Source organism: Anopheles maculipalpis, chromosome X, assembly GCF_943734695.1.
Source record: "Anopheles maculipalpis chromosome X, idAnoMacuDA_375_x, whole genome shotgun sequence".
NCBI classification, from domain to species: domain Eukaryota; kingdom Metazoa; phylum Arthropoda; class Insecta; order Diptera; family Culicidae; genus Anopheles; species Anopheles maculipalpis.
In genome coordinates, this window is record NC_064870.1 from 14,344,126 (window position 1) to 14,367,131 (window position 23,006).

General features: G+C 47.2%; 1 protein-coding gene across 3 annotated transcripts in view; it reads right to left on the bottom strand.

Annotated features, from left to right (window-relative positions):
• Window positions 1-23,006, bottom strand: part of LOC126562378 (mucin-19) — a 138,443-nt gene that overhangs the window by 70,511 nt on the left and 44,926 nt on the right. For 2 of the 3 annotated variants that reach the window (XM_050218911.1, XM_050219068.1), the window contains exon 2: window positions 5,134-5,294. In XM_050218911.1, coding sequence (XP_050074868.1) covers window positions 5,134-5,274 — 141 coding nt within the window. In that variant the 5' untranslated portion in view covers window positions 5,275-5,294. The remainder of the gene's footprint in view (window positions 1-5,133; window positions 5,295-23,006) is intronic. The other variant, XM_050218987.1, reaches the window with a different exon arrangement.

Below are 23,006 nucleotides of genomic sequence, written 5' to 3' on the forward strand. Positions count from 1 at the left end.
CATATCGACGACGAAATGCCTAAACCTAGCGTGCTCTACAACTCAGAGACAGAGATATAAAAGCACATGTTTAGCACACATCACTCCAAATTGACTTACTGGGTGACGCAATGACCGTAGCGTGCGTATGGTTCGATTAAAGAAGATTCCAATGGTTTTTGTTTTTTTTTTTTTTCGGTGCAGACAATAGAAGGTAATGAAACGAATGGGTTAGAGTGGTCCAAGAGAAGAATGTGATACGACGAGAGAGAAAGAGAGAGAGAGAGATTGAGAGATGTCTTCTGGTATGATTCTAATGCGTGAACTGGTATTGGTGTACGATTCCACGCGTAGATGAAATGCGTAATCTACGTCCGAAAAATAAAAGCTCCACCTGTACCGGCCGGCTGGACGGCAGTTGGCTGGTGTGCGTGCGGCTTAGAAACGCTCGGCTTACGCACACACGCTACCAATACAGTGCGCACGCTAATAGAATGGCTGGAGATCAGGAAGACATGTGCTCTACGTTTAGAGATGGGTAGCCAAAATTTCGGAATCGCTTCGCAAGTAGTCCCGTGAATACGCACCTTCGGATCAAGCTGATCGGAAGCATTAGCTCAAGGCTCAATCTATAATTGCTTTTCTCTTCTATTAAGCGGACGATGAAGTTGGTTTAACGCCCATGTAAAACACCGCTCATGTGACAGCCGACACCATAAAACGCTAATCACGTATTCCGTACACGTTCAAATACGCCGGCGCTAGAGTTGTGACTTGTGATTAGCCCTCTCTCTACCATCCATTTTCAAGGCCACACTCTTGTGCTACGGAAAGGAATTGTGTGGAACTTCTATCGAGAAGAATGTGAGGACTCACCACAATATGGTGGTGTTATACACACGTGTTTCTGACAGAGCGATCCTGTTCTGGTTCACCTCAGTTATCTGATTCTCCGACTTTCAGAAGGTTAATATCATTAATTGGAACGTAATCAAATATACACCCACCAAGAGCCGGAGAACATACACGAGAACATCAAACGCAATCAAGCGACATGCCGCCGCATCTTTTTCGATTTGTTTGTGTTTGTATGTGTGTGTGTGTGTGTATGTGTGAGCTTAATTTTATTTAACACACCACAATACAGTAGCGTAGAGTAGATGCTCTGCTGCAATTGACAGAAAAGAAAAAAAAATTGCTCCTCCGAAACGTCAAATCCAATAGCTTCGACGAGTATGTGTGTTTCGAGCAAACAATTACTAGCCCAAAGGGCACAACGCAAACATGCCATGGATCGTAAACTGTCCCACCAATAAAATGAACAACCGAGCAGGCAACACAGCAACACTGCGTAGGACCATCGCAATTTCTCGACCATTGGCTGCTGTCTCCCGGTTTCCAAAACCTGCCTTCCGGGGACAATCAATGAAGAACATGGACAGCGCGCGCTACTCGCGCGCGCAGCAATAATAGCACGTGCGCGACGCGCGCCCTCGCGCACACTCGCACATGTTTGTTAATGAAGTCCGAAGTCATGGTTTTGGCCTCCAGCAGAGGTGCCCACCAGGAAGAGCGTACCTGTCCGGGAGCCATCCATTTGTTGCTCCATTTTCCCATACGCCACCACACATCCTTTCTGGTGGACGGAGTGAGTGTTGGGCTCAAAAGCAAAAAAAGAAGAAGAAAAAAAACATGACAGTTGGGAGCCTTTTCCCTTCTGGGGAAAGGTGGACCGAGTGGCGGGGGCGCGCTGTAGTAATTAGCTTTACGATCGCAGCATCCGCCGCGCAACAACGATGGTTTAAAAATTCAAATCTTTCCCGAACGAACCACGCTCAGCAAGATGGAGAAAATGCAAATGCAAAGGCCACAAAATTATATGCGAACGTAGACCGCATGTTTCATACTATACTGTGGCATCAATTAACCTTTGGGGGAGTACCCCGCGCGCACGTGCAAACTAACTGTTCGGGGAACTTTTAGCCAGAGCTAAGCTCCGGCGACGACACCTCTAGAGTTTGGTCCATTATTTTCCTTCAAATAATGAGCGATAAATCATTCCCTGGTTTGTGACCAGCTACCGAGAGTGACACCTTTGTGTGCTCTAGGGACCCCCGCGTTTGACTGACTTGCTCAAGGAGTCAAACGCAGGAAGATCATTTTAATTAAAGCATTACAAAGATGCATAAAATGGAGCATTAAAAGACGCAGTTGAAGCCTACACCTTCAAAGAGCAAACGGCAACATAGAGGTAGAGAGGCTTTTTCTCGTCAGGAATCGACTCCGAGCAATAGTCATGTTTGTTCTTGAAGTCACTGACCGTGGACAACATTGGTTGATGCTTTGGTGTGATTTTTTGTTTTCCGCCCATTTTGACAGTGGGAGTTGGAGCGTTTGTGTGGCACCCCCCCCCCCCCCCCCCTCACCACACCGAACAGGGATGCAAAACGTGTGCGCGTTTGTTGTTTCGACACGATGCCCCGCAGAAACACGACGTGATGTTACGGGTATGATAATGAGAGTTGCTGCGAGAATGCATCTCTGGTTTCCGCGTGCGGCGTCGTGTGTGTGTGTGTGTGTTACAGCAAGCGTGAAGTGGAAAGCATTGTAAAGGGAGAGACCCGGTCGGCGGCAAGAATCAGCAAGAAATTTGACCCAACATTTCTGCAATGCTTTGTGGGAGAGAGCGAGCGGAAAGATTTGAACAGCTTTGGTGCTTTGGGCTTTGGAAAGAAAGTCGTCCAGAGGTATATTTAGAGCGGTGCTTTAGTTTGATGTTGTACCCAAGCAACGCAGGGGAAAGCTTTGGTGTGAATATCTGGTACGGCCAAGAAGGCCGGCACCTTCCAGCAAGAATCCGTTCCGTACCGGTGATGCGAAGTAACAAGCAGCCTAAGGGAACATCGAAACCAGATGAGGGTTCAATGCACATCATAGAGTAGAGTATCTTCCTCGCGTCTGGATTCCCTTAGGTGACGTAGCGACCAGAGAACAGATCACCAAAGTTTGACCTGAAAGATCATCATTACACTCTGCACCGAAGAGAGTTCACGAAATGAGCTCATAATGGTCAGCTTAGAACTTTTCTTCCTCCAGCAACATTTCCCGGGCAAAGTCAACAGTTACCGAGCGTGACACGTCCAGAACACATCGATGTCCGGGACAGGACAGCAACTGTAAGCTTCTTGCGCAGCGCATAAGGTAGAATGCAGCGTGAGACTCCCACACGAAAATAAGTGCCCCGGTTTAGGTCACGTTCGGGGGGGGCTTTTTTCTAAAACCACATCAATCCTTCGACTTCCACTCGTTTCACCCTCTCCTTCACTAACACTTCCGCTGAGTGGAAAGCGCCCTTTCGCGGGGGGGTTGGAGGGGGGGGGGGGGGAATAAAACAGAACCCACGACGCAAGGGCTCTGTGTACACGTTGTCTTGCTTTTATCTCGCAAGTGCTCCACAAACCAACCACCAAACCGTGTAACGCTGGGTGTAGTCTATTGCCCTTCCCGCTGTTCGTTACCGTTGTACTCCCACGCGCGTGTACTCCATATTTCTCTGGACGTGCGGCCGTTGAACACCGGCGGCGGCTAAAGGATACCGGGTAGAGACCTTCTTCCAATTTCGCAAAACCCGCAACAGGAAAACAAGACCAAAATCACTGCTTCTCGCCAACCCGCCTCTCGTCGTACACCTGCGCCAACACATCCGCCCTTCCCCCGCGCACTCGTGGGTGCGCTATGGGGGTCTAGGCAGCAGCAAAACAAAAACGCATCTCGCCAGGCACCACGACCTACTGCAAAAACGACCGAATGGTTGCTCCGTTTTGCAATTGTTGGACGCGCGTTTTGCGCGTTGTTTTATTTCTGAAAAAAAAAGGTAACAACAGCAACGAAAAGCCATAGGGTAGGAGGGTGAATTACCTTTTCCCATCTCACAGTTCGCACGCTTCCCTCGCCTTTGTGTTCGGAAGGGATGAGATGTGCTTGGCTATCCTATCCATCGTCAGAGGCCGCCAGAGGCATGGGAAGGAACCGATCCGTTTTATTTCTGTATAGCCGTTCCCTTTATGTTTTATTTTCTTTGGTTTTAGGTTTCTACCCGTTGCGAGTCTAGGCCCTTACAGTCACCCATTATGTTTTGGAGCTCACGCGTTCCGGAATATTTTCGCGTGTGGTTTGTACGCCTCATACCGAGCGCTAGTGAAAGAGTAGTTGAAGAAGGTGGGTGCATAATGTTACTATTGATGCGATTATCTTCCTAAGTTTTCCTAGACCCCCAGAGGCAAACACATACACACACACACAAACCGCCCACACAACGAGTACGTAGAGCGCGAGGAGTGCACCGAGCCCCCGTTTTCTTGCAATCGTGAGATGAAACTGAGCGGCAGCTGATGATGATGGGGACCCCTGGATGATGAGGACACCGCGCACCCATCAGCAGCCAACAAGATTTTTGTCGACTTCCACCATCACACAAAAAACTCACGAACCGCTAGTTGCGCGGGAAACAAAAAAGTCGCACGCAAATCGTGATCGTTGCAGCCGAGAGACGGGTCACCAAGGGTCCCTCTGCCTCGCTTTTGGATTCGGAGGCTTAAAATTCGTGGAACTCGCAGTTTGTATCTTCTGCTCTACGCGAAGTTCGCTAGCTGTGCGGTATCAAAATGGAGGCAACTTCTATTTTATTAAAGGCCACGCATCATCACGATCGCGATCAGAATTTTCCCCTTTCGGAAGGATCGGTAGTTGGGAAGCGAGCGGACATCAGGCAGGCCAGAAGGGAAGATGAAGTGCGCTAGAGAGCTTAAGCGTTCAGTCTCTATATTGCCACAAACCACGAAAATACTCTGTTGCACGATCATCACGACCGGTTGAGAGGTTAGAGATATTGATGGTGCGGGATGTGCGTGGAGCGTAACCTTACGGGGGCGAGGTAGTTGAAGATCGCGATAAATTCTGGACCGTTCCAAGGAATTCGTGCCGGAAATAGTAGTAGACCTCATTTTCCGATTTGCGAACAAGTCAAACGTCAATGTTTACAAAGTTTGCTGCATCCTTACTTTTGTTTTGCAGAGTCGTATGAGATCGAAGATCTCTCAGTTCGAAAAGAAAAAAGTCCCCCACAAATATCCCCCTTCAGATAGTAACACTTACCTTGTGGGCTCGGATGGAAGCGCCCTCTGAGCAAGCGAGTGTAACGTCCACCAGACTCTCGTCCTGGAGCAATTGGCTGAACACCCCGAGAAGGTTGGATTGATGATTGTTCCACCTTAAGCAGTAATGATCACTGCCCATGTCGGTGACAGCTTACGCTGCTGTGAAGGAAGAAAGATAATAAAAGCAGCAGCAAACAAAAAAACGAGAAATTAGTATCTGTCAGATGGAAAAGAAAAATGCAGAAATACACCAAAAGAAGGCGCTAAAGAACCGTACAGAGTAAAACCGAAACACACAAAGCAGCATACAAAAGCGATGCGCTAATTAAACGTCGATAAGTGTTGCCGATGCACCACACATTCTTCAAGAAAAAATGGCCCGGGATGAAAGAGAAAGAGAGCGATCCATTCCTTTGCGCCGTGCGCTTGTTGATTTATAAATTAGCAACCGAAGCTACAGTGGATGCACCACGAAAAAGGAAATTACATACATTTCTAATAGACAATCAGTGATGCATGTTGTTGACGTTTCTTTTGGTCGCATTGATGTCGCACAACGAATACATGCTAATTGAAAAAAAAATGTAAGATTTGAAGTTGGACAGACGGTAGCGCCGTCTGGTGAAGAATTCTTGAAGCTTGCTGTACCTTGCTGTACTATGCAAGGCCTTCCACCCTATACTATACTATGCACTCCGTCTGCGCGTCTTGATGAGCCACTGGTCCTCTTTCTTGCAACAAACCCTTCTTGGGCAGCTCTCTCGGTAGTGCCTGCAAAGTCAATCGGCGACGCTGTACAATATTGGACATGGCATCGGAAAAATGGATGATAATTTATGCGCGGTTTGGCATGTGTGATTTCCCCCCCCCCTCCCCTCTTGTGTTTTACACCTTCTCTCTCACCTATTCTGAGCTCCCCCCCATAGGCCTCCTGCGCGCACTTAATTGACGATTGTCAAAATGGCGACACACACACACATGTCGATCGAAGCGTTTTTTTTTTGCATTATTCTTATTTGCCGTACACTTTCCGGAGGCACTTTGCTCTTTTTGGCTTGGACTTCTGGAGCGCGCGTGCCCTCGGGGCTCAACCCCGTCGTTTACCGCACAGCGAGAGATGTCAAACCTTTTCTCCCTCCGCGTACACACATCTTCGTTGGTTTGATATTTTCCACGGTTTCGCACCTTTTTAGTTTATTCATTTTTTTTTCCTCCCCTCGTTCTTTTAACTCATTCGCTGCTGCTCCCCTGCCGTGGCAGCAACAGTGGAAACTTGACAGCGAACATGCGCTCGTGACAGGCGGTACATGACCGGGCCCCTAGAGAGGTGTGGGGGGGGGGGGGGGAGAGAGAGCGAGAGATTTTCTTTTTACACTGCTTCCCGGCCACACACTGAAAGGTGCAGAAGAAGCTGCGTTCCCGATGGACACCCACACGGCGTCCACATCGGGGGATGCATCTTCCGTGTTTGCTCCCGGCAAGTCACTCCAGTTTTCTGCAGAGCACTGGTAGACAAGTGGGCAGGGTTGAGGGAAAGACCCCATGGGCAAACATTATTTGTTTCCTCTATCGGACCCCGCGGTAGAGAGCAAAAATCCAGGATATCGTAGATCGAGAGGCAAACCACCCCCCCCCCCCCCACCCTGTTGGTGCGAGGATTCGCGACACGACACGTTTGTTTCATCCCCGGGATTGTGATGGATCGATAAGCGGGTGGATAGATGTACCACAGAGAAACAGAGTGTGCAATTGGATTCTCGGTACGGTATGGAAATGGGGTGAGGACGACTCTGTGTGTGTGTGTGTGAGAGAGAGAGAGAGAGAGAGAGAGAGAGAGAAGTTGACCTCAGGGGACGAACGAGAGTGGAAAAAAAGAAGTCTAGAGTCTGTAACTAGTCTAGAGTGCCTAAATGGCGTGAAACGTTCGAATGGATGTATTGGAGAGCAAAGGGTCCTCGCTCTAGTATCGTCAAAGGTAGACCTAAGACATTCAATACACGCAAGAAGTAAGAGAAACCCAATATGTTACTCGGATCTAGATAAGTCCTTAAAGTAGGGCCCATCCCCCTACCACCCCCCCACTCCCCAACTTAAGACGCTACAGAAGCTCGTGTAGCTGTCAGGTCAAAGGTTTTCAAGGCTACTCCAGCTCAAAGATTTCACCAAACAAGTAAAGCTAGAGATTTAATTAAATATCTCATTGCATACAAAATGTCAAAAGACCACCACACGACCACTGAGGCGAGAGTTCGATCGGGTTTGAGCTCTCGCGTTACCAACAGTTCACAGAAGATGCTCCGCTCAAACTGCTCTTGTACTTTGATGTTGCAGCAGATAGCAGAAAAAGCGTTACACAACTCCACACCCGCACCACTCTAAAATCTAAAGATTTCCATGTTCCAAACACTCAACACCTACACACGCATTATATGCGCGATGCGTGTCGGGATCTTTCTTCTGATGATCTCTCCCAAATCATGAAGCTCAGATAAACCTCCTCGCACGCTTCCACTTTCGACTTCCCTTTCGTACACAGTCGCAAGAATTCGAGATGCAACTAGAGCTTGTAATTGAGTTTGCTACCCGCAGAAAGGCACAACAAACAAAAAAACACTGCACCAACGCTTCTAGAAGATCGTAGTTATCGATAAAGGAAAATGTCTGATGCGTTTGCACGTTGGGATCTCAACACCTCATCTTGAATAGTGATGAGGGGGGGGGGGGGGGTGTATGTGGATAAAGAAAGGAACAACACAGGAAGCCTTGAAGCGATCAGCATTGAAATTGAAGAAGGTTGCGCCGCTTACTATGCTTTAACCCGCACATACTAACGCCTTCGGTAGAAGACGCGCGCGCAATCAAGATCGAACGCTGCTGATATCTCGACGCAGTGTCCGAGGGGATATCTGTGCACATGTACTTCCAGCTCCGGGTAGGGTATGGGATGGAAAGCTCTGGTGTTGCAATGCTTATCCGATCACGCGTAGAATTTCACTCAACGCCTCCTCGCGACTAGCGAAGGTGCGGACAGTTTCCCGCGCAGAGCTAGAAGAATTCTTTCCACCCTTTACCTCATTCTCCGATCACGTTCTTTGGCGCATAGGAAGGTGTTGACAGATGCGAGGAAGTTGGTGCGAAAGAGCGAACCTCCTACACACAAGGCGGGTGGTATTTGGACCTTCTCTCCGGTCGGCCATTGACAGTGGTCTAGAAATATCTTTTGGGGGAGTATCTTGAAGTTGGGGAGATGCCTAGACTCCTGGGGGTTGCACACCCGGAGGAGAGGTTATTTGTGGTCCAAAGCATGGCCATAGACTACTTAGTACTCTAGCGAAAGTTAGCAAAGTTTATTCCCCTATCTCCAACATTCCAGTTTCCAGGAATTATGACTCCACTCCAATTACACAGGCACTTGTGCTTACAAGCTGCACCTCGAGGATCGGTCCAGCTTTCGCCATTTTCCGATCGCAATTCAAACAGGAAGCGCCTTTTTGCCGCTCCGGAATCCGGATTGTGTGATCTATGCGCAACAAAACCTTCAGCCCGGTTGGCGAATAGCGGTAATGTGTCCAGCTCCATGTCCAGCTCCAAACCCCACGGACACCCCCCCCCCCCCCTTTGCACAAGGTGTTCATGCTTCACCCAAATGAATAATGATACACTAATTTAGCCGCATAGCATAAGTGCGATTTCTTTACCCTTCCTCCCCCGTCGTACGCGCGTTCGAGAACCTGAACAGTGTGTGTGTGTGTGTGTGTGTGTGTGTGTGTGTGTGTGTTGTACCAGCCGTGACCGACTTCACTCCTGATACTCAAACAACGGGGTCTCGTGTCCCGGTAGTAGCTCGGGTGGGTGAATGTGCGCGCATTTAACTTACGAACGCGAACGCGCATTTCTTTTACCACTCGAAGCTCACCCTCTCGGAGCCTCCCACACCCCACGCAGTCGAAGAACTGTCGCAACGACACACCGGTAATGACGGCGCTATATGTATGCGCGCAGCGGCAAATAAATATAAATTAAGTGTAAACCTCGCCACCACTCCTCACCCTGAATATTATTGCCAATAGAGGCGCGGGAAAGGGGGGGGGGGGTAGATGGGGAGGGTCAGAGGAAGGGATAATGCTTAGCCCGATCACTTCCGCTTCACATGTGCTCGCAATAATTACACACGGAATGAGTGTATGTTTCGCTGCGTCGCACGCACGCAATGTGAAAAAATAGAAGTAAAAATAAAGGTTTAAAAATTACACTTTTTATGAAACTTCTATAAAACAGCGTATTTAAGAGGGTTTGGAAATGGTTAATGAATCCTGCTAGATTTCCGAATTAATAGAATAAAGAAAAAATAGACGAAAATTTGGTTTTAATACAAAAATAAAGGACTTCTTCTAGCATAGACATGATAATTTTATAATCAATTGAACAAAACCTAACTGGAATGGAAAGAATTTGGTGCAATTTTTTGCATATCACTTGCATGTGTCCAACAGAAGCTACTACCTACCTCTCCTCTCTTCCTCTCCACGGAATGGGAGTGTTTTTTTTTTCGTTTGCCATTTCCAGTGCAGCATACTTCGCACCCGCGCGTACCTCTGCGCCCACGCGCAATTGATTGAGTGTGTGCGCGCGCGCGCGCCACGATCGATCGGCAAAAAGAAAACAAAAACCCACCAAACGAAAGAAATAAGATCTTATGATTGCAGAGCACCGAGAAGAACAGTGCAAAAGTGCATGCTGCTGCTGCAACCACCGTGCGCTCACCGGGGAAAAAAAATTATCAAGCTAAGAGGGCCAACACGGGGGAAGGGGGTACTCAGGTGACGGCGACAACATTTACGCATTGCCGCCCGCTCACAAACGGCACACGAACGAAGAATTTACGAAGGAAAAGCACGCCAAAGGGGCGAGAGAGAAAAGATTCATTAATTATTTTATTTATCTTGCTTGCTGCCTCACTGTGTGTGAGCGTGTGTTTAAGCAAGTGTGCTTGGAGGGGGGTGTGTGCTTTGCCCGGTAGAGAGTAACGGCATTTGGTGCTTGGTCAAAGCCCAGTTACCCTTAGCTGCTGCTGCTGCTGATGCTGCATTCTGCATACGTCATTGGCTCGGTTTCCCAACCGACACCGACAAAACAAGCGGTCGCTTTCGCTGCAGTGGATGGGCGCAATGCAGGCCTCCTACGCGTTTTGTTTATCCATTTTCCTGAACGTAGTTTAATAAGGTTGCGCTGTTGTTTTATGATTATTTAAGAAATTTTTGACCCCTAAATGTATGCAATGGGTATACCTTTTAGCTCCTTTAAACATAACTTTCCATGGTTAATATTTCAAAAGAAAAATTATCCGATTCATTAAGGACACCGAACTTAAGAAATTTAGAGACAAAACGAATATTAAGCCTAGAAGAATACAATAAAAACCTACAGCTTCCGTACTGCATTCATGACCAGTTTTTCTCTCTTCAATAAGGCTCTCTGGTCGGCTGGTCCAAAATGTAGGGAAAAAAGTGTAAACACGAATAAAAGCTTCACAAAAAATATCCCCCTCCCCACACCACACACTCACCCCCCGCAAAAAACCACCCCTAGATTGTAAAGTACGCGGAATTCCATTCCCGAGCGGGCGGATAATGAGCGTGCGTATGTGTCTTGTTCGCGGGGAATTATTTATATTAAGCGATCATGCAGCCACATAAACAAATCTCCACCCATTCTCGTCCCTTTTCCTATAAATTCTCCCTTCCCTGATATGCGGTGGCACATTTGCGCATGTAGTTCTACGCAAAGCACTTAGTATTAACCCTTCGCGGTGCACATGGAAAAGAATGAACAAAAAAAAAAAGATTTTTGTTTTGCTTTTGAAAATAATTCATTCATATCATTCATAGAATATAGGACGGTTCGGTCTTCATATGGAAGGACTGGAGTTCAAAACCTATCCGGACCGTTCCTCTGGTAGTGAGGACTAACTCTCCAACTGCGTGCTATGCACAAATCTAATAAGCCATTCGATGACCGGCATGACCTAGAAGGACGTTGAACCAAGAAGAATAAGTGAAGAATACAAGAGACATTTTTTTATGTAAACATACAGGAACATAATTACGTTCAGTTTACTCCAAATACGGTTAAAATTGATTCTTAACCTTAAGCTCACCTTAAAGAAAGAAATATAAGACAGACTTTTATTTATTGCCAACGAATGGTATTTCGCAAGGCACAACTTAAAACATATACAAATATCAAACTTTTTCGTTTCCAATTAATGTCAATTCTGACATTTTTTCTTTAAATCATGCAACAAAAAAACAATTCTTTTGTTTTCGTAAAAATCGTTTCATGTTTAAAGAAAGTGTAAAAGTAAAAATAAAATAATAACCGATTATGCCCGGGATAAGGCAAACGACAGGGTGGAAATGCCTTGTGACATTTTTGTAAAAAATAATTCCTGTTTATAACCCAGTCAACACAACCGGTGTCGACAATACGGCTTAGAGCTGTCATACTAAATAAAAAAATAAAATACTAAAATAATAAAACCCCTTATTTCTTCACTTTTACTTTTGTAAGGAATTCTTCAAGGGTTCAAGGGGTCGGATAGCCAATATAGCTTTGAAAATAAAAATAAAATTATAAAAAAAACTTCACCAACAGACCACCGATCGAAAGGCATGCACGAGCACCTCGAGAACCCAAGGCACGTTGTGTGTAGGGAGGTGTGTGTACTGGAAGGTTCCACCGACAACAGTTTTTGCGACAACGAATGGGCGCAATGAAACTGACAGAATATCCCCATAATGCAATATAATAATAGCGTAGTGATAATCTTGTAAATTACCGTTTCCCCCGTTTCCCCGTTTCTTCCTGCATTCGTGTTGCTGCTGGATGCCAATGTGGTTGAGCAGCGAGTGCGGACCAGCCTCTGGAGATCTCGCCCGTAAGTAGCGGGGAGAGAAACCCCGTAAAAGTTCGCCCTAAAGTTACGCGCTCAAGATAGATAAAAACACGCAGGCGGAAAGCGTCAATGAAGAAAACGAAAGAAGAAAAAAAAAAGAAAAATAACTCGCAAATGTGCCCCCGCTGCAGCAGCAGCCAGAGAAGTTTTCGTCCGACGACCCACAATTCACGAGAAGCAGAAAAAATACGGCACACATCTCACACGCAACACAAAGGATACAAAAAAAAAGGGTGTCGTAGGGGAAAGCGAGAGAGAGAACGACCGAGGAAACAAACTGCACACAACACAAAACCACCTACTCCGAAACGCTGGGTCGACGAAAGAAGCACAACGTCCAAAAGCTTGAAGAAAAGGGCGTCGTGTACTGCGCTCCGTTCTGTCCTGCGGGTGCACACACAACAAAAATCGCATCACGCAGCTCAAGAGGCGTAGCGGTAGTACGCAAATAAGCTGGCGCAGTTTCGCGTGGTTACATATCCCCGGGGTTATCCGCTGGGCGGGAGAGAAGGCAACGAGGCAGAACAAAGCGGAAAGGAAGCGTGTGCATTCGCGATTAGGTGGTCAATAAATTTTTGCGCGTTATCTCGCGAACGCAAAAGGCACGCGCGCGCGCACGCCAGAGCTCCCCCAATGTGCTTTCTCGCGGACGGAGGGCTTGGGTGAGGAATGTGCGACGTTTTTCTATGTGCAGTAAAGTGAGGTTGGGAGTATAGATTTTAGGTTCAGATCAAGGAGCTATTCAGCAGTTTCGTTGTGTGTTACTAAGTGGGGGTACAATTGGAACTGGCGTTTGAAGCTGTCAAATGAACTGTCAAATCGATCGTTAGTCGATCGAGCTCGTTGCTCTTAATGTGAACATTTTTTTTACCAAATTCTGACAGTTCAAGGGTCGGACATTAGGCTAAAACCTAGTCCTTTTTTTACGGACTTCGAGGAGTCTTCGGCTATTTGTAATGACTGGTTTTGATTATATTCTCATAACAGGATATTCAGTTCTACGTTCGACGACACGCTTTGGGTCGGAATTGATAACCTATTTTGTCTTCTGACGACCGGTAGCTAGAGTCTCTACCATTAAACATATCCATCATATGTCAAGGTTTTTGATCATTGATCCTCCTGAACTTGATGAAGAAGCTGAAACTTTCTCCATATGAGTACTCCACAATGATATTGTCTTGGAAGATAAGAACTTCATAATACGTACTTATGAAGCAAAATATTAACTGTCAAACGCAGAATAATGTCACATTTTAAATTGACAGTTACTGAAACTGTCACACTTACGCTTATGTAACTAATTTTTAGAAGCTGTAAAACAAAACAAAAATTTTAACAAAGAAAGGTTAAACCTTAAATTGTCTTTACCAATGGAATGTCCTTCAAACTTCCTTTCGATACACGCTTGGGAAAATCATGACTAGCGCTCACGCGAGTACGTGACACATAGAGTGTACGGGGTTTGGCTCAAGAAAGATAATCGCGGCAAGGCTTACTAATTTTGCCTTCCGACCGTGCTCTCGGACTACAGTACATCTCCCCCACCACCTTCCCTTCACGATCTTAACAGTGGAAGCGAAGAAAAGTGACAGTAAGAGCACCCGCGGAACCAGAAATCCGCGGCACCTAATTCTGAACCGAGTTGCAATTCCGGTAGAAAAAAAAAAACGCAACGGGGAATGGCGCGAACGACGCTCTGTAGAAAAAACGATGCAGTTTGCAATTTGAAACCATATACACCTACACACAACACTCCGCACATCGTGCAGGTCGCTTGCTTGGCTAGAGGAAAATGCGGGAAAAAAGAAGGAGCGAGAACGAGAGAGAGCGAACAAACTGTTGGGAGGAAATCGATCAGGAAATCCCAGCGAACCAGCGGGGGTGGGTTGGCTTAGGAAGAACAGGAAAGGATGAAATTAATTTCGCAACTATATCTCGTTACTTACTTGCACCCTTCCCTTCCCCTACTATCTGCTCTAACAAAAAAAAATCCCCACACCACCCCACCCAAACTCGAAGGAGCGAAAGAGAGCGAACGAGCAGCTCGAAACGATCATTAATTTGATCACGCGTGCACGAAAACGATCAAGCCGCATAGGTTCGTGATGTGCGGCAGGGAAACCACATGCTTGTGTGCGAATATGTGTGTGTTTGTATGTGCCTGATTGGAGTGTTGTTCCTGCCACAGCTTTTTTTTCCTATTTTTTTTATTTTTATTTAAAACTAGTTGATTGGGCCCGTCTATAGGGCAAAGGTAAGAAAACTCGTAATTTTAGAGGCTTTTGCATTGTGTCCTTTCTTATAAAAGGGGCCAAAATTCCACACAAAAAGGGCTTTGTTCAAGCATGCAGCAAAATAAAATGGATTTTACATTTAAAAGGTAACGCGGCGTCGAGCATTATTAGTTGGAAATATTTTGTTTTTCAAATCCAAACATTAAACAAGTTGTGAAAACTACTATAATCCGTGAAGCGCTACTCTGCCTCGACCTTTTGCTCTATTTGTGCATGCAAGATCACTACTTCAGGATCCAGGTGTGTGCTGCCTGTGGACACAAAATCAGAGCATCAGAGCGCGGGTTGCACCTTCGGCGAAGAAGCAGCAAGTGAGGAAGTTGGAGTAGGGTCCGGAAGAAAATATACGATTTCACAACCAAATAACTCACCACCCGCGCGCGCGCGCGCACACACACACACACTCACATACAGTGCAACAGACAAGAGAAGGAAAGCTAAAAAGCTGCACGATTCACATTCGGTTCCGCCAAGGAAAGTAGATATTTTTAATGCTCTGGAATTAATTGTCCTTCACCATTCCGTGCACGCAACAAGGGTGATGGAGGGCCGCAAAAAGGTGGGGTAGGGAAAGAGGAGTAACAACAAAATATATTTTTAAAAAGACCCTTTTTCTAAGCACCAATAGAGAGAGCGAATGAGAGAGAAAGAGCTGGGAGAACTACAACGTCCTAACACAGCTAAGCCATCTATTACATCGGACCAGAATAAAAAGGGGAAAAAGGAAGTTGGTAGAGGGCGGGAGATACAAATAGGGTCCGGGCGGAAGTTTGGGGGGACGCTTGATGCAGTTCGTGCCGAGACGCGCACGCAATCACGCATGCTCTTTTTAGCGCGGTATGCGCGCATTTATTTAACAAATGGTCACCATAAATAAGGTGTACCCCTGTGCTAGCCAAACCAACCCACCCACAACCCTAATCCTCGGGATAAAGGGGAGTGAGAGAGTTAAAGGGCTCTCTCACCTAGGGATACACGGCAGGGAAGAGAGGAGCCGCTTCTTGAAATTGTTGCTTTATTTTGCAAATTATTTGCAACAAAAATGGGAACGATTTCGACCACAAGGGTTATGTAGAGTGATAGATTAAATCATTTTTTAAATTTTTTTTATAAATAAACCTCATGATGAATAGATGCCTGGGATTGGATTTTACTTTACCAGCAACAAGCTAATTCTCGAAATATTCCAGCGAAAAAAGTTCAGATTGTGCTGATCAAGAGTTGAACCACGTACGTTGGGTGTACAGAGCAGTGCCTCAACCAACCGTACTAGCTCTTCGATCCAGTAACGTAACGCTAATTCTGATACATGTTTTTAGCATGTTACGTGACATCACCGATATTTGTTAATTATTCCACAACCGAATACTGCACTGAAGTCATATTTTTGTCTACTCAAACGACAAAAATAAAGGGAAAGCCTTCGTGTAGCAACACTCCTGCATACGTTGCAACGTTCTGTAAGCCATCACCCTTCATTTTTCGAAAGTCCGACCCCGCACCAACGCTACCATCTCTAAAAAGCGTAACCCGGAGTTGACCATAAAGACCCCCAAGTCACATGTAATCGGCACCGCTCCGTGCATAATCGCTTCCAACCGTGTTTTATTCGCGTGTAAGCGAAAAGAGGTGTACGCGTGTGTGTGTGTTCTAGCGGTACTGATGAAGCAATTTTGCCACAGTGCACACACGCGGCATACTCCATCCATCTATCGCCCGTCGTAGGGGCAAAAATCCAATCATCTCATCAATCTACGCACCCACGAAGGAGGGCCCAAGTTGTGTGTACGTATTTTTATCTAATCTTTCTTATGGTTCTCGTTTTTTTTTTATTTATCCGCATGGTGGATGCACATCGGGGAAAGAAGAGGAGAGTGAGAGGTAGAAGCGGAGAATAGGGTAACCTGTGTAATCTGTAATCTCACACACTAATGCGTCCGTGGTGGCCGAACGGCCGTAGCAAATCTCGACCCTAATCCTTCCGCGTACGCGCGCGCCTTTGCGATCTTAATAGACCTTACCTTCGGCTGTGGATAAAGTGTGGGTGGGCTGCAAGAGAGGGGGTCTCGGTGCAACGTAGAGTTGATCAGAGATCGGAGCGATGATCTTAAACGACATTTCAACGGCTGCTGTTGCGATATATCCGTGGCACCAGTACCTTTACATTAACAGCACAACGTCCATTGGTTCCGAAGGCTTTAGAGCTCGCGATTCCTAGGTTTCACTGGCCTTGCATCGAGCTGGTGGTTGGTGCAGTGGCCGTGAACGGTTCCTAAGACACGTCTTATAAATTAGCTTCAATTTTGGTGGACTCGAGTCCCACCACTCGGGCGCGTCCGAGCTTTCTACCGGTCTTCCCCTCTCTCCAAGGGAGCTTGTGAAGTTGAAGTTTAACATAGCAAGTAAAGCAGGCACTCTCGTCGGAAAATGGAAGAGGTGATATCAATCGACTTTTCGACCGCAACACCCTCCATTCGGTACAGGGAACTGAAGCTGTGGTGCATTTTCCACATTTTGCTGTGCGCGTTGGAGTTGGAGGACACTGGACATGGTGTGTGGAGGACCGCCGTAGCGAAAAGGGCGCACACGGTAAATTAGCTTAAATTACACACCGCATCAGCGCATTCAAATGCGCGCACAGGGAGCGAGAGAACCATGGGTGTTTCGCCCGTGCGTTTCGGCATCGTTCAAGGCACGGTCCGACACACCACGCGAATGCGTGCGTGCGTGTGTATTCTCTTACGATTAATGATCGACGCTATCTCGGTTGATGCTGATTTTCCATCTCCACTGTACGGCGGTGGAATTTTTCCTCCCAACATTCCTTGGTGTCGGGAGTTCGTGGCTCCAAATGGCCGCGGGCATTATCACCTTGCGGCACGGTCGGAATGTCAAACGGTGTTGAAGGGATAATGCGCGCGCCCGCCCTGGAGAATGGCAACCACAACAGCACGAGATGGGTTGAGGACTAATGATACCAAAATACCCCTCTTTCTTCTTTTCTCTCTACATCTCTATGTTTCGTAGTTTGTCGCTCTGTGGGTGCGACGACTCTAACAATGTTCAACACCTTCTTTTAAACAGCAGCCGAGGAATGGGCTCCGGACAAACGACTACCGGGACATTGCATTTGCAGATCATTAGAATTGTGTCCAACCTGACACGGAGTGGAGCATGCGCTATCGGTGTGGCCAGCGGGCAATATCTTAGGGTCGCTCCCTTAGCATATCCGCGACTGCGGATCAAACGATTACGCTTCGGCACCAAGAGCAAGAGAAGGAGAGACACAGAGTGAAAGATTGAGTGCACACACGAAGATGGATGAGAGCGTGTCACTGTTAATAGACTCCGTGAACTCCAAGGGGGGGGGGGGGGGGGGTTAGGCGAACGATAAATAAGAGTCATCCGACCCAGGAGGCTTCCACTTCCTGTGTGTGCTCACACCGTTCCGCAGGTTTCAAGCGCCGCAAAAGATCAATTAGCCCGCCCTCCAAACAAGATGAGCTTTACAATGCGCAATGATGATGTCCATCCGTGGTAGGGGCCCGGCACGGTAGCGGAAGGGTGGATACGAAGGGATCTAAATTAGCACCCAAATGACACATCTCCACCAGGTGCAGGCCCGGCAAACACGTGAAGAAGAAAAAAAAACGGCAAGTGTCGCTGCTCGCATTCTCAAATGGACATCAATTCTTCCCTTGCTGCCGATTCCGGGTTTAGAGCCCTGTGGAGATAATTGATGTATTTGCAACTTGCTCCACACACACCTGGGTTTGCTCGTTTTTTCTCGCTCTCTCGGTAGCGAATGCATCATTAACTCACCTGGCACAATCGACACCCGTGGCGCCAAACCAACTGCATCTTTCCGAATTGCGTTATTGCCTTCCCCTTCCGCTCCCTGGATGTGAGGATAGGGCGAAAGGCTCAACACATCATCAGCGGGCATGAGTCAGCGCGAAAGTGGAAAAGTGCAACATCGTTGCGCGCGCGCCCGTTCGATGCGTTGGGGAGAACGAGACGAGGGCGGTGAAGCTGACATCGCAAGCCACAACAAACTGGCTGCTGGCTACTCAAAACATCTCATCTCGGACATCACGACGCAGCAGGATTTTGTCGGCTCAGCGCAAACGATCTCCAACCGTGCCGTGAGCGTGAGGGGGATAGAGTTGATGGCATGATTTCTTAGAAAGCTTGTCCTGGAACCTGCCGTGGTGGCACCCTTCTGCGTGTTTCGCGGTGTCATCAGCAAAAAAAAAAAAAGGGCCGACACATACCAATAATAAACAAAGACGACCCGTCACCAGAACGTGACTTTACTACTGTGAGACAGCAACGCGACGCGAGCACGGTTCGGTTGACGTTGGGGAGGTGACACGGCAAAGGGGAAGTGATCTTAATTTGAGGAACCCTACGGAGGATGTCAGAGAGTACCCGACACCAACCGCTTCCAGTATGGTCCGTAGGATACGACGGGATGGAAGTCGCGTTGTTTATGTGATCCATACGTGACGAACACAACACATCACCCTCTCGTCTCCTTTAGCCAAGGTTTATACGTGCGAGTGTTTGTGTTCCGGAACGCTCTCTATCCCAACTGTGATGCCTCATTAGCGCTGAGGTTGCAACAACACAAGCTCGATTGAGATTGCGAAGATGAAAACCGCTGGAAGACGCGCAAAGGCTAGTTTTTGAAGGAAAATTTACCCACCAACGAGTGACATTGAAGATATCCAGTATATCCGGATGGTTCTCTCCCTCTGGTGTGTAGTACACATCTCAAAAGGCGCTTTAAAAAATGTCCCAAAAAACCGTCGTAACGCAGAGATATTGCCAACAGTATCTATTGCCAAACACAACTGCGCATCTCCGTTTAGGCGTTGGTGGTAGATGGTTGCGAACGTAAGAGGAGATGGAGGTCGGATGTGGGATTATATTTAGGTACACGTGCGGTGCGCATCTTTGCCTGCCCGATCGATGATCGAAAGGGAGGAAGAGAGGCGGGGGGGCTGTGGTTTTGAAAAAAAAAGCTAACATTCGCGGGAAAAAGTAAAGCGTGTGATGTGCGCTGCTGTTGCCAAAACACTAACGCTAGGGTGAAGGGACAGGGAAGGGGAAGATGGTGTGTACGCGCCTCCGATAAGCCCGTGGGACAGCACCCGGGGCTTGGGGGGGCAGGCGGTACAGTGAATGTTCTCGAATTTCGGGACGCTAAGGCGTACCCCCCCCCCCCCCCCCCCCCCCCCCCCGTGTGTCCGCTAAGCGTGGATGACACTATCTACGAACCCTCCCCATGCTGATGATGCTGAAGGGCTTGCCGCGCTTACCTTACGTGTGTCCTATTTTTGTGTGCAATCCTTTTTTCCCTTTGTTGGCGTTTGGCGGCTGCTTCTTTTAAACCCTGATTGAAGACGTGATGGAGCATCTCACTCTCTAGAGCACATTCCCCTTTTTTCATGGCTTCCCTTGCGCTCACGCGCCCCAAGCGTGAACTTGAAGCTCGCACTTATACACACACACACCTCTTCCCTCTGTCCTCTCCTAAACGTCGGAAAAGCATCCGTCGTCCAAGATCGAGTCGAAAGGGAGATGAGAATAGATGCAGTTGCACACAAGAGCGGTGGACATAAAATTAGATGTAAAAGTGGAAGGGAGTCCTAATGAACGTTGACGCCCTCCCCCCCCCCTCCTCCCGCACATCCCTTTCCAATTGGTTCGCCTCCTTCCTCACTTCCATCCCAGCAAAGTAAACCTTGCGAAGACACGAGAGCGTGCGAGGCAACAGAGCATTTGTTTCCCATTTTCCCAAATCAGCCGCTGCTAATTGTTGCTGTACAGCCAATACTACACGACAAATAGTGCGGTAGTGTGTGCAAGTCGTGGGGAAAGGTGAGTGTTTGTTGGTAATGCGAGAAACATACGAGTCACAGGGTGGCGTACGAAGGCCACTTGTCCAACTGCCAAATTTTGCTATCCCACGTCCGGACGGGAAAGATGGACACACAGACAACCGCGGGCATAACAGAAACCCGATTTTGGTGCCAACAAACACAGGATTCCACCAACGAATTTTTGGTTTGGCAAGAAAATCCGTCGTAATGATTATATTAAACGCAAGCCCCTTTTTTGCGCGTTTGGCGCGAACAACGAAACATGCGTGGGAGGAGGCAGAGGACGGGGGAGGGGGATGGGGAGAGGGGAGAGGTGATTCAATGCTAAACTTTCTTCTTCTTTTTTGCCATTTTTTTGTGTTATTTCGACATTATGACCAGAGCTCAAGCGTCAAGAATCCAGATATCTAGCTTCGGATATAATCAAGTCAAGGAAGGCTTAGAAACACTAAACCTGAAGGAATTCTCTTGAGAAGCAGATCTCTTGAGATTGTACAGCCAAAGAGAAGGTAGAAGATTTTGAAATATCGTCTAACAAGGGTGGCCAATTAACACACACACACACACACACACACCCCGAACAACTTCGTCTGTAAAAGATCCATTGGGCGATACATATCGTTCGATCGTGTAGCACTTGTTTCCTTGTAGAAATCACGTTCCCAGCCAGCGGTCGTGCAGAAGTGGTTCAATGAAAAGCAGACGAAAAGAAAAGCAAGACCAATAGGGGTTGGTGCTGGTCTGGGAAACCATCCTTAATCGATCGTGAGGCAAACTACCCTTTAAAAATTTTGCCGAATCGTCAACAAGGTGGGTGTGATTCGAAGAAGAAGAAGAAGAAAAAAGGCATAACCATTTTCTCCCTTTGTTGCCTGCTCATGCTACAACACCTAAAGGAAAGCGCGACCCGGAAAAACACAGCTGAAGATTTTGTTTTTTTTCCATTTTCTCTGATTTTCTCGACCTGTTTGGCATGCTTCTTTTCCATCCGATTTGCATTGTTTGTGTGACACACATCCATTCCACCCCCTCTCTTGCTCCCTCAAAACCATCTCCCCTCCCTCCACCTCCCACCCCCCCCCCCCCCCCCCTCTCAATGCACTCGATGCATCGCGGTGTGTGTGTGTGGACCACCCCTATTTTCGATATCGATCCCCGTAATACCGCGTCGTCGTTTGGCCCCTATTATCGGGGCCAAAACATTTTTCCCGTGGCTCCAGCAACACCCATTTGGTAGGCGAAAAAGGGTGTCAAACATTACCCTGCACACCCCCCCCATCCCCCCTCCATCCCTTTGCTGTTGCAGAATAAATCAGGCCTAATAAATGCATTCGACGAAGAGAGAGAGAGAGAGAAAATCGCAATCATAATACGCGCGATGACATCCTTCTTCGCTTTTCTTCCTTTTCGCGCTCTCTCTCAGTTTTTCTTCCTATTTTTCCCCTCTACCTTTACGCCTGCTGTTGCTGAATCTGTGAACCCGTTGCATAATGGTTTGGCTCACGGCCCAAGCACAGTGCCGGTGCCGGAATGGAATTGATGTCGCTGTCGAAGGGGAAAATTGGGGGAAATTGGTAGTGCAACAGCAGTAGGCAGCAGTCATATTTTAAGCAGGTGATGTGCATAACCCGGTGCAAGCGGGAAAGGTAGATTAGTTGAAGCAGTGATATCAAGCGAGAAACGTTAAACCTAAAATTGGATCTAAGGTTGATGCAATGGGAAAGGGAGCTGAGGAAAGGGGGGGGGGGGGGGGGGGGGTGGTAACTATCGAGGTGTGTGAATTGAGCCCAATCGGGAGAAATCGATAACTGGAGCAGTAGGTTAAACGCATCAATTAGGGATTACGAGCTGAGGGAAAGCGTTTTCCCTGCGCTACTCTCCTCCCCTTACAGTGCTTACAGTGATTTAGGGGAAGAAGAAAAAAAAACACAACGTGCATACATTTGACCGAGGGAAAGCAGAGAAACGTTTAATTTGGCTTAGATGGCTGACAGAAAACTATTTGTGAGCTTTTTAAAACAAAGACATCCAATTAGGGGATGAAAATTAAGGGATGAACAAAGTATTCAATGTAGATATTTCCCTCTTTTTTCTCCTTTTTTTCTCTCTCTCTCTCTCCATTTTTCTCGTTGCTGTTGCAAGGTTTTTTTTTCACTTCGATCACTTTATTTAGAAGAATATTTGTTGAACTTTGCAAGCATACAATGGAATATTGTTTACAGGTAAGGGACATTTTTCAACTGAACTTTCTCTCCCATCTTTCACCTTCCTCCTTCCTCTCTATGCGTCTCTTTTTCACCCTGTTTCTCTCTTTCACTGTCTTCGAATATGGCAAAAAAAGGGGGATACAGTGCGGAAATGTGGCTTTTGCATGACGACCACGTCCGGCGTGGAAAGAGGAAAATGCACGATACAATGTCAATTTGTGCGACCATTGATCTTTGGATTGAGGTCTTCCTTACACATACACACACATTCGTTCAATCGATTTATATGCCTCTCCCCCCCCCCCCCCCCCCCATCCGAACCACGTATGAATACCAAAATCGTCTTCATGTTGCTCCACTATGAAGCAGTTTTTAGAGGTTGAGTTTGCAGTACAGCTTTTAGTAGGTTTATGGTCGTTGTTGGAAAACTTTACAAACGTTTGTTTACGTGCAGTACAGTAGAAGAAAAAAAAACTAGGGGTGGAAACATTATATCGATGGAGCCGCCTGGTACCTTACAAAAA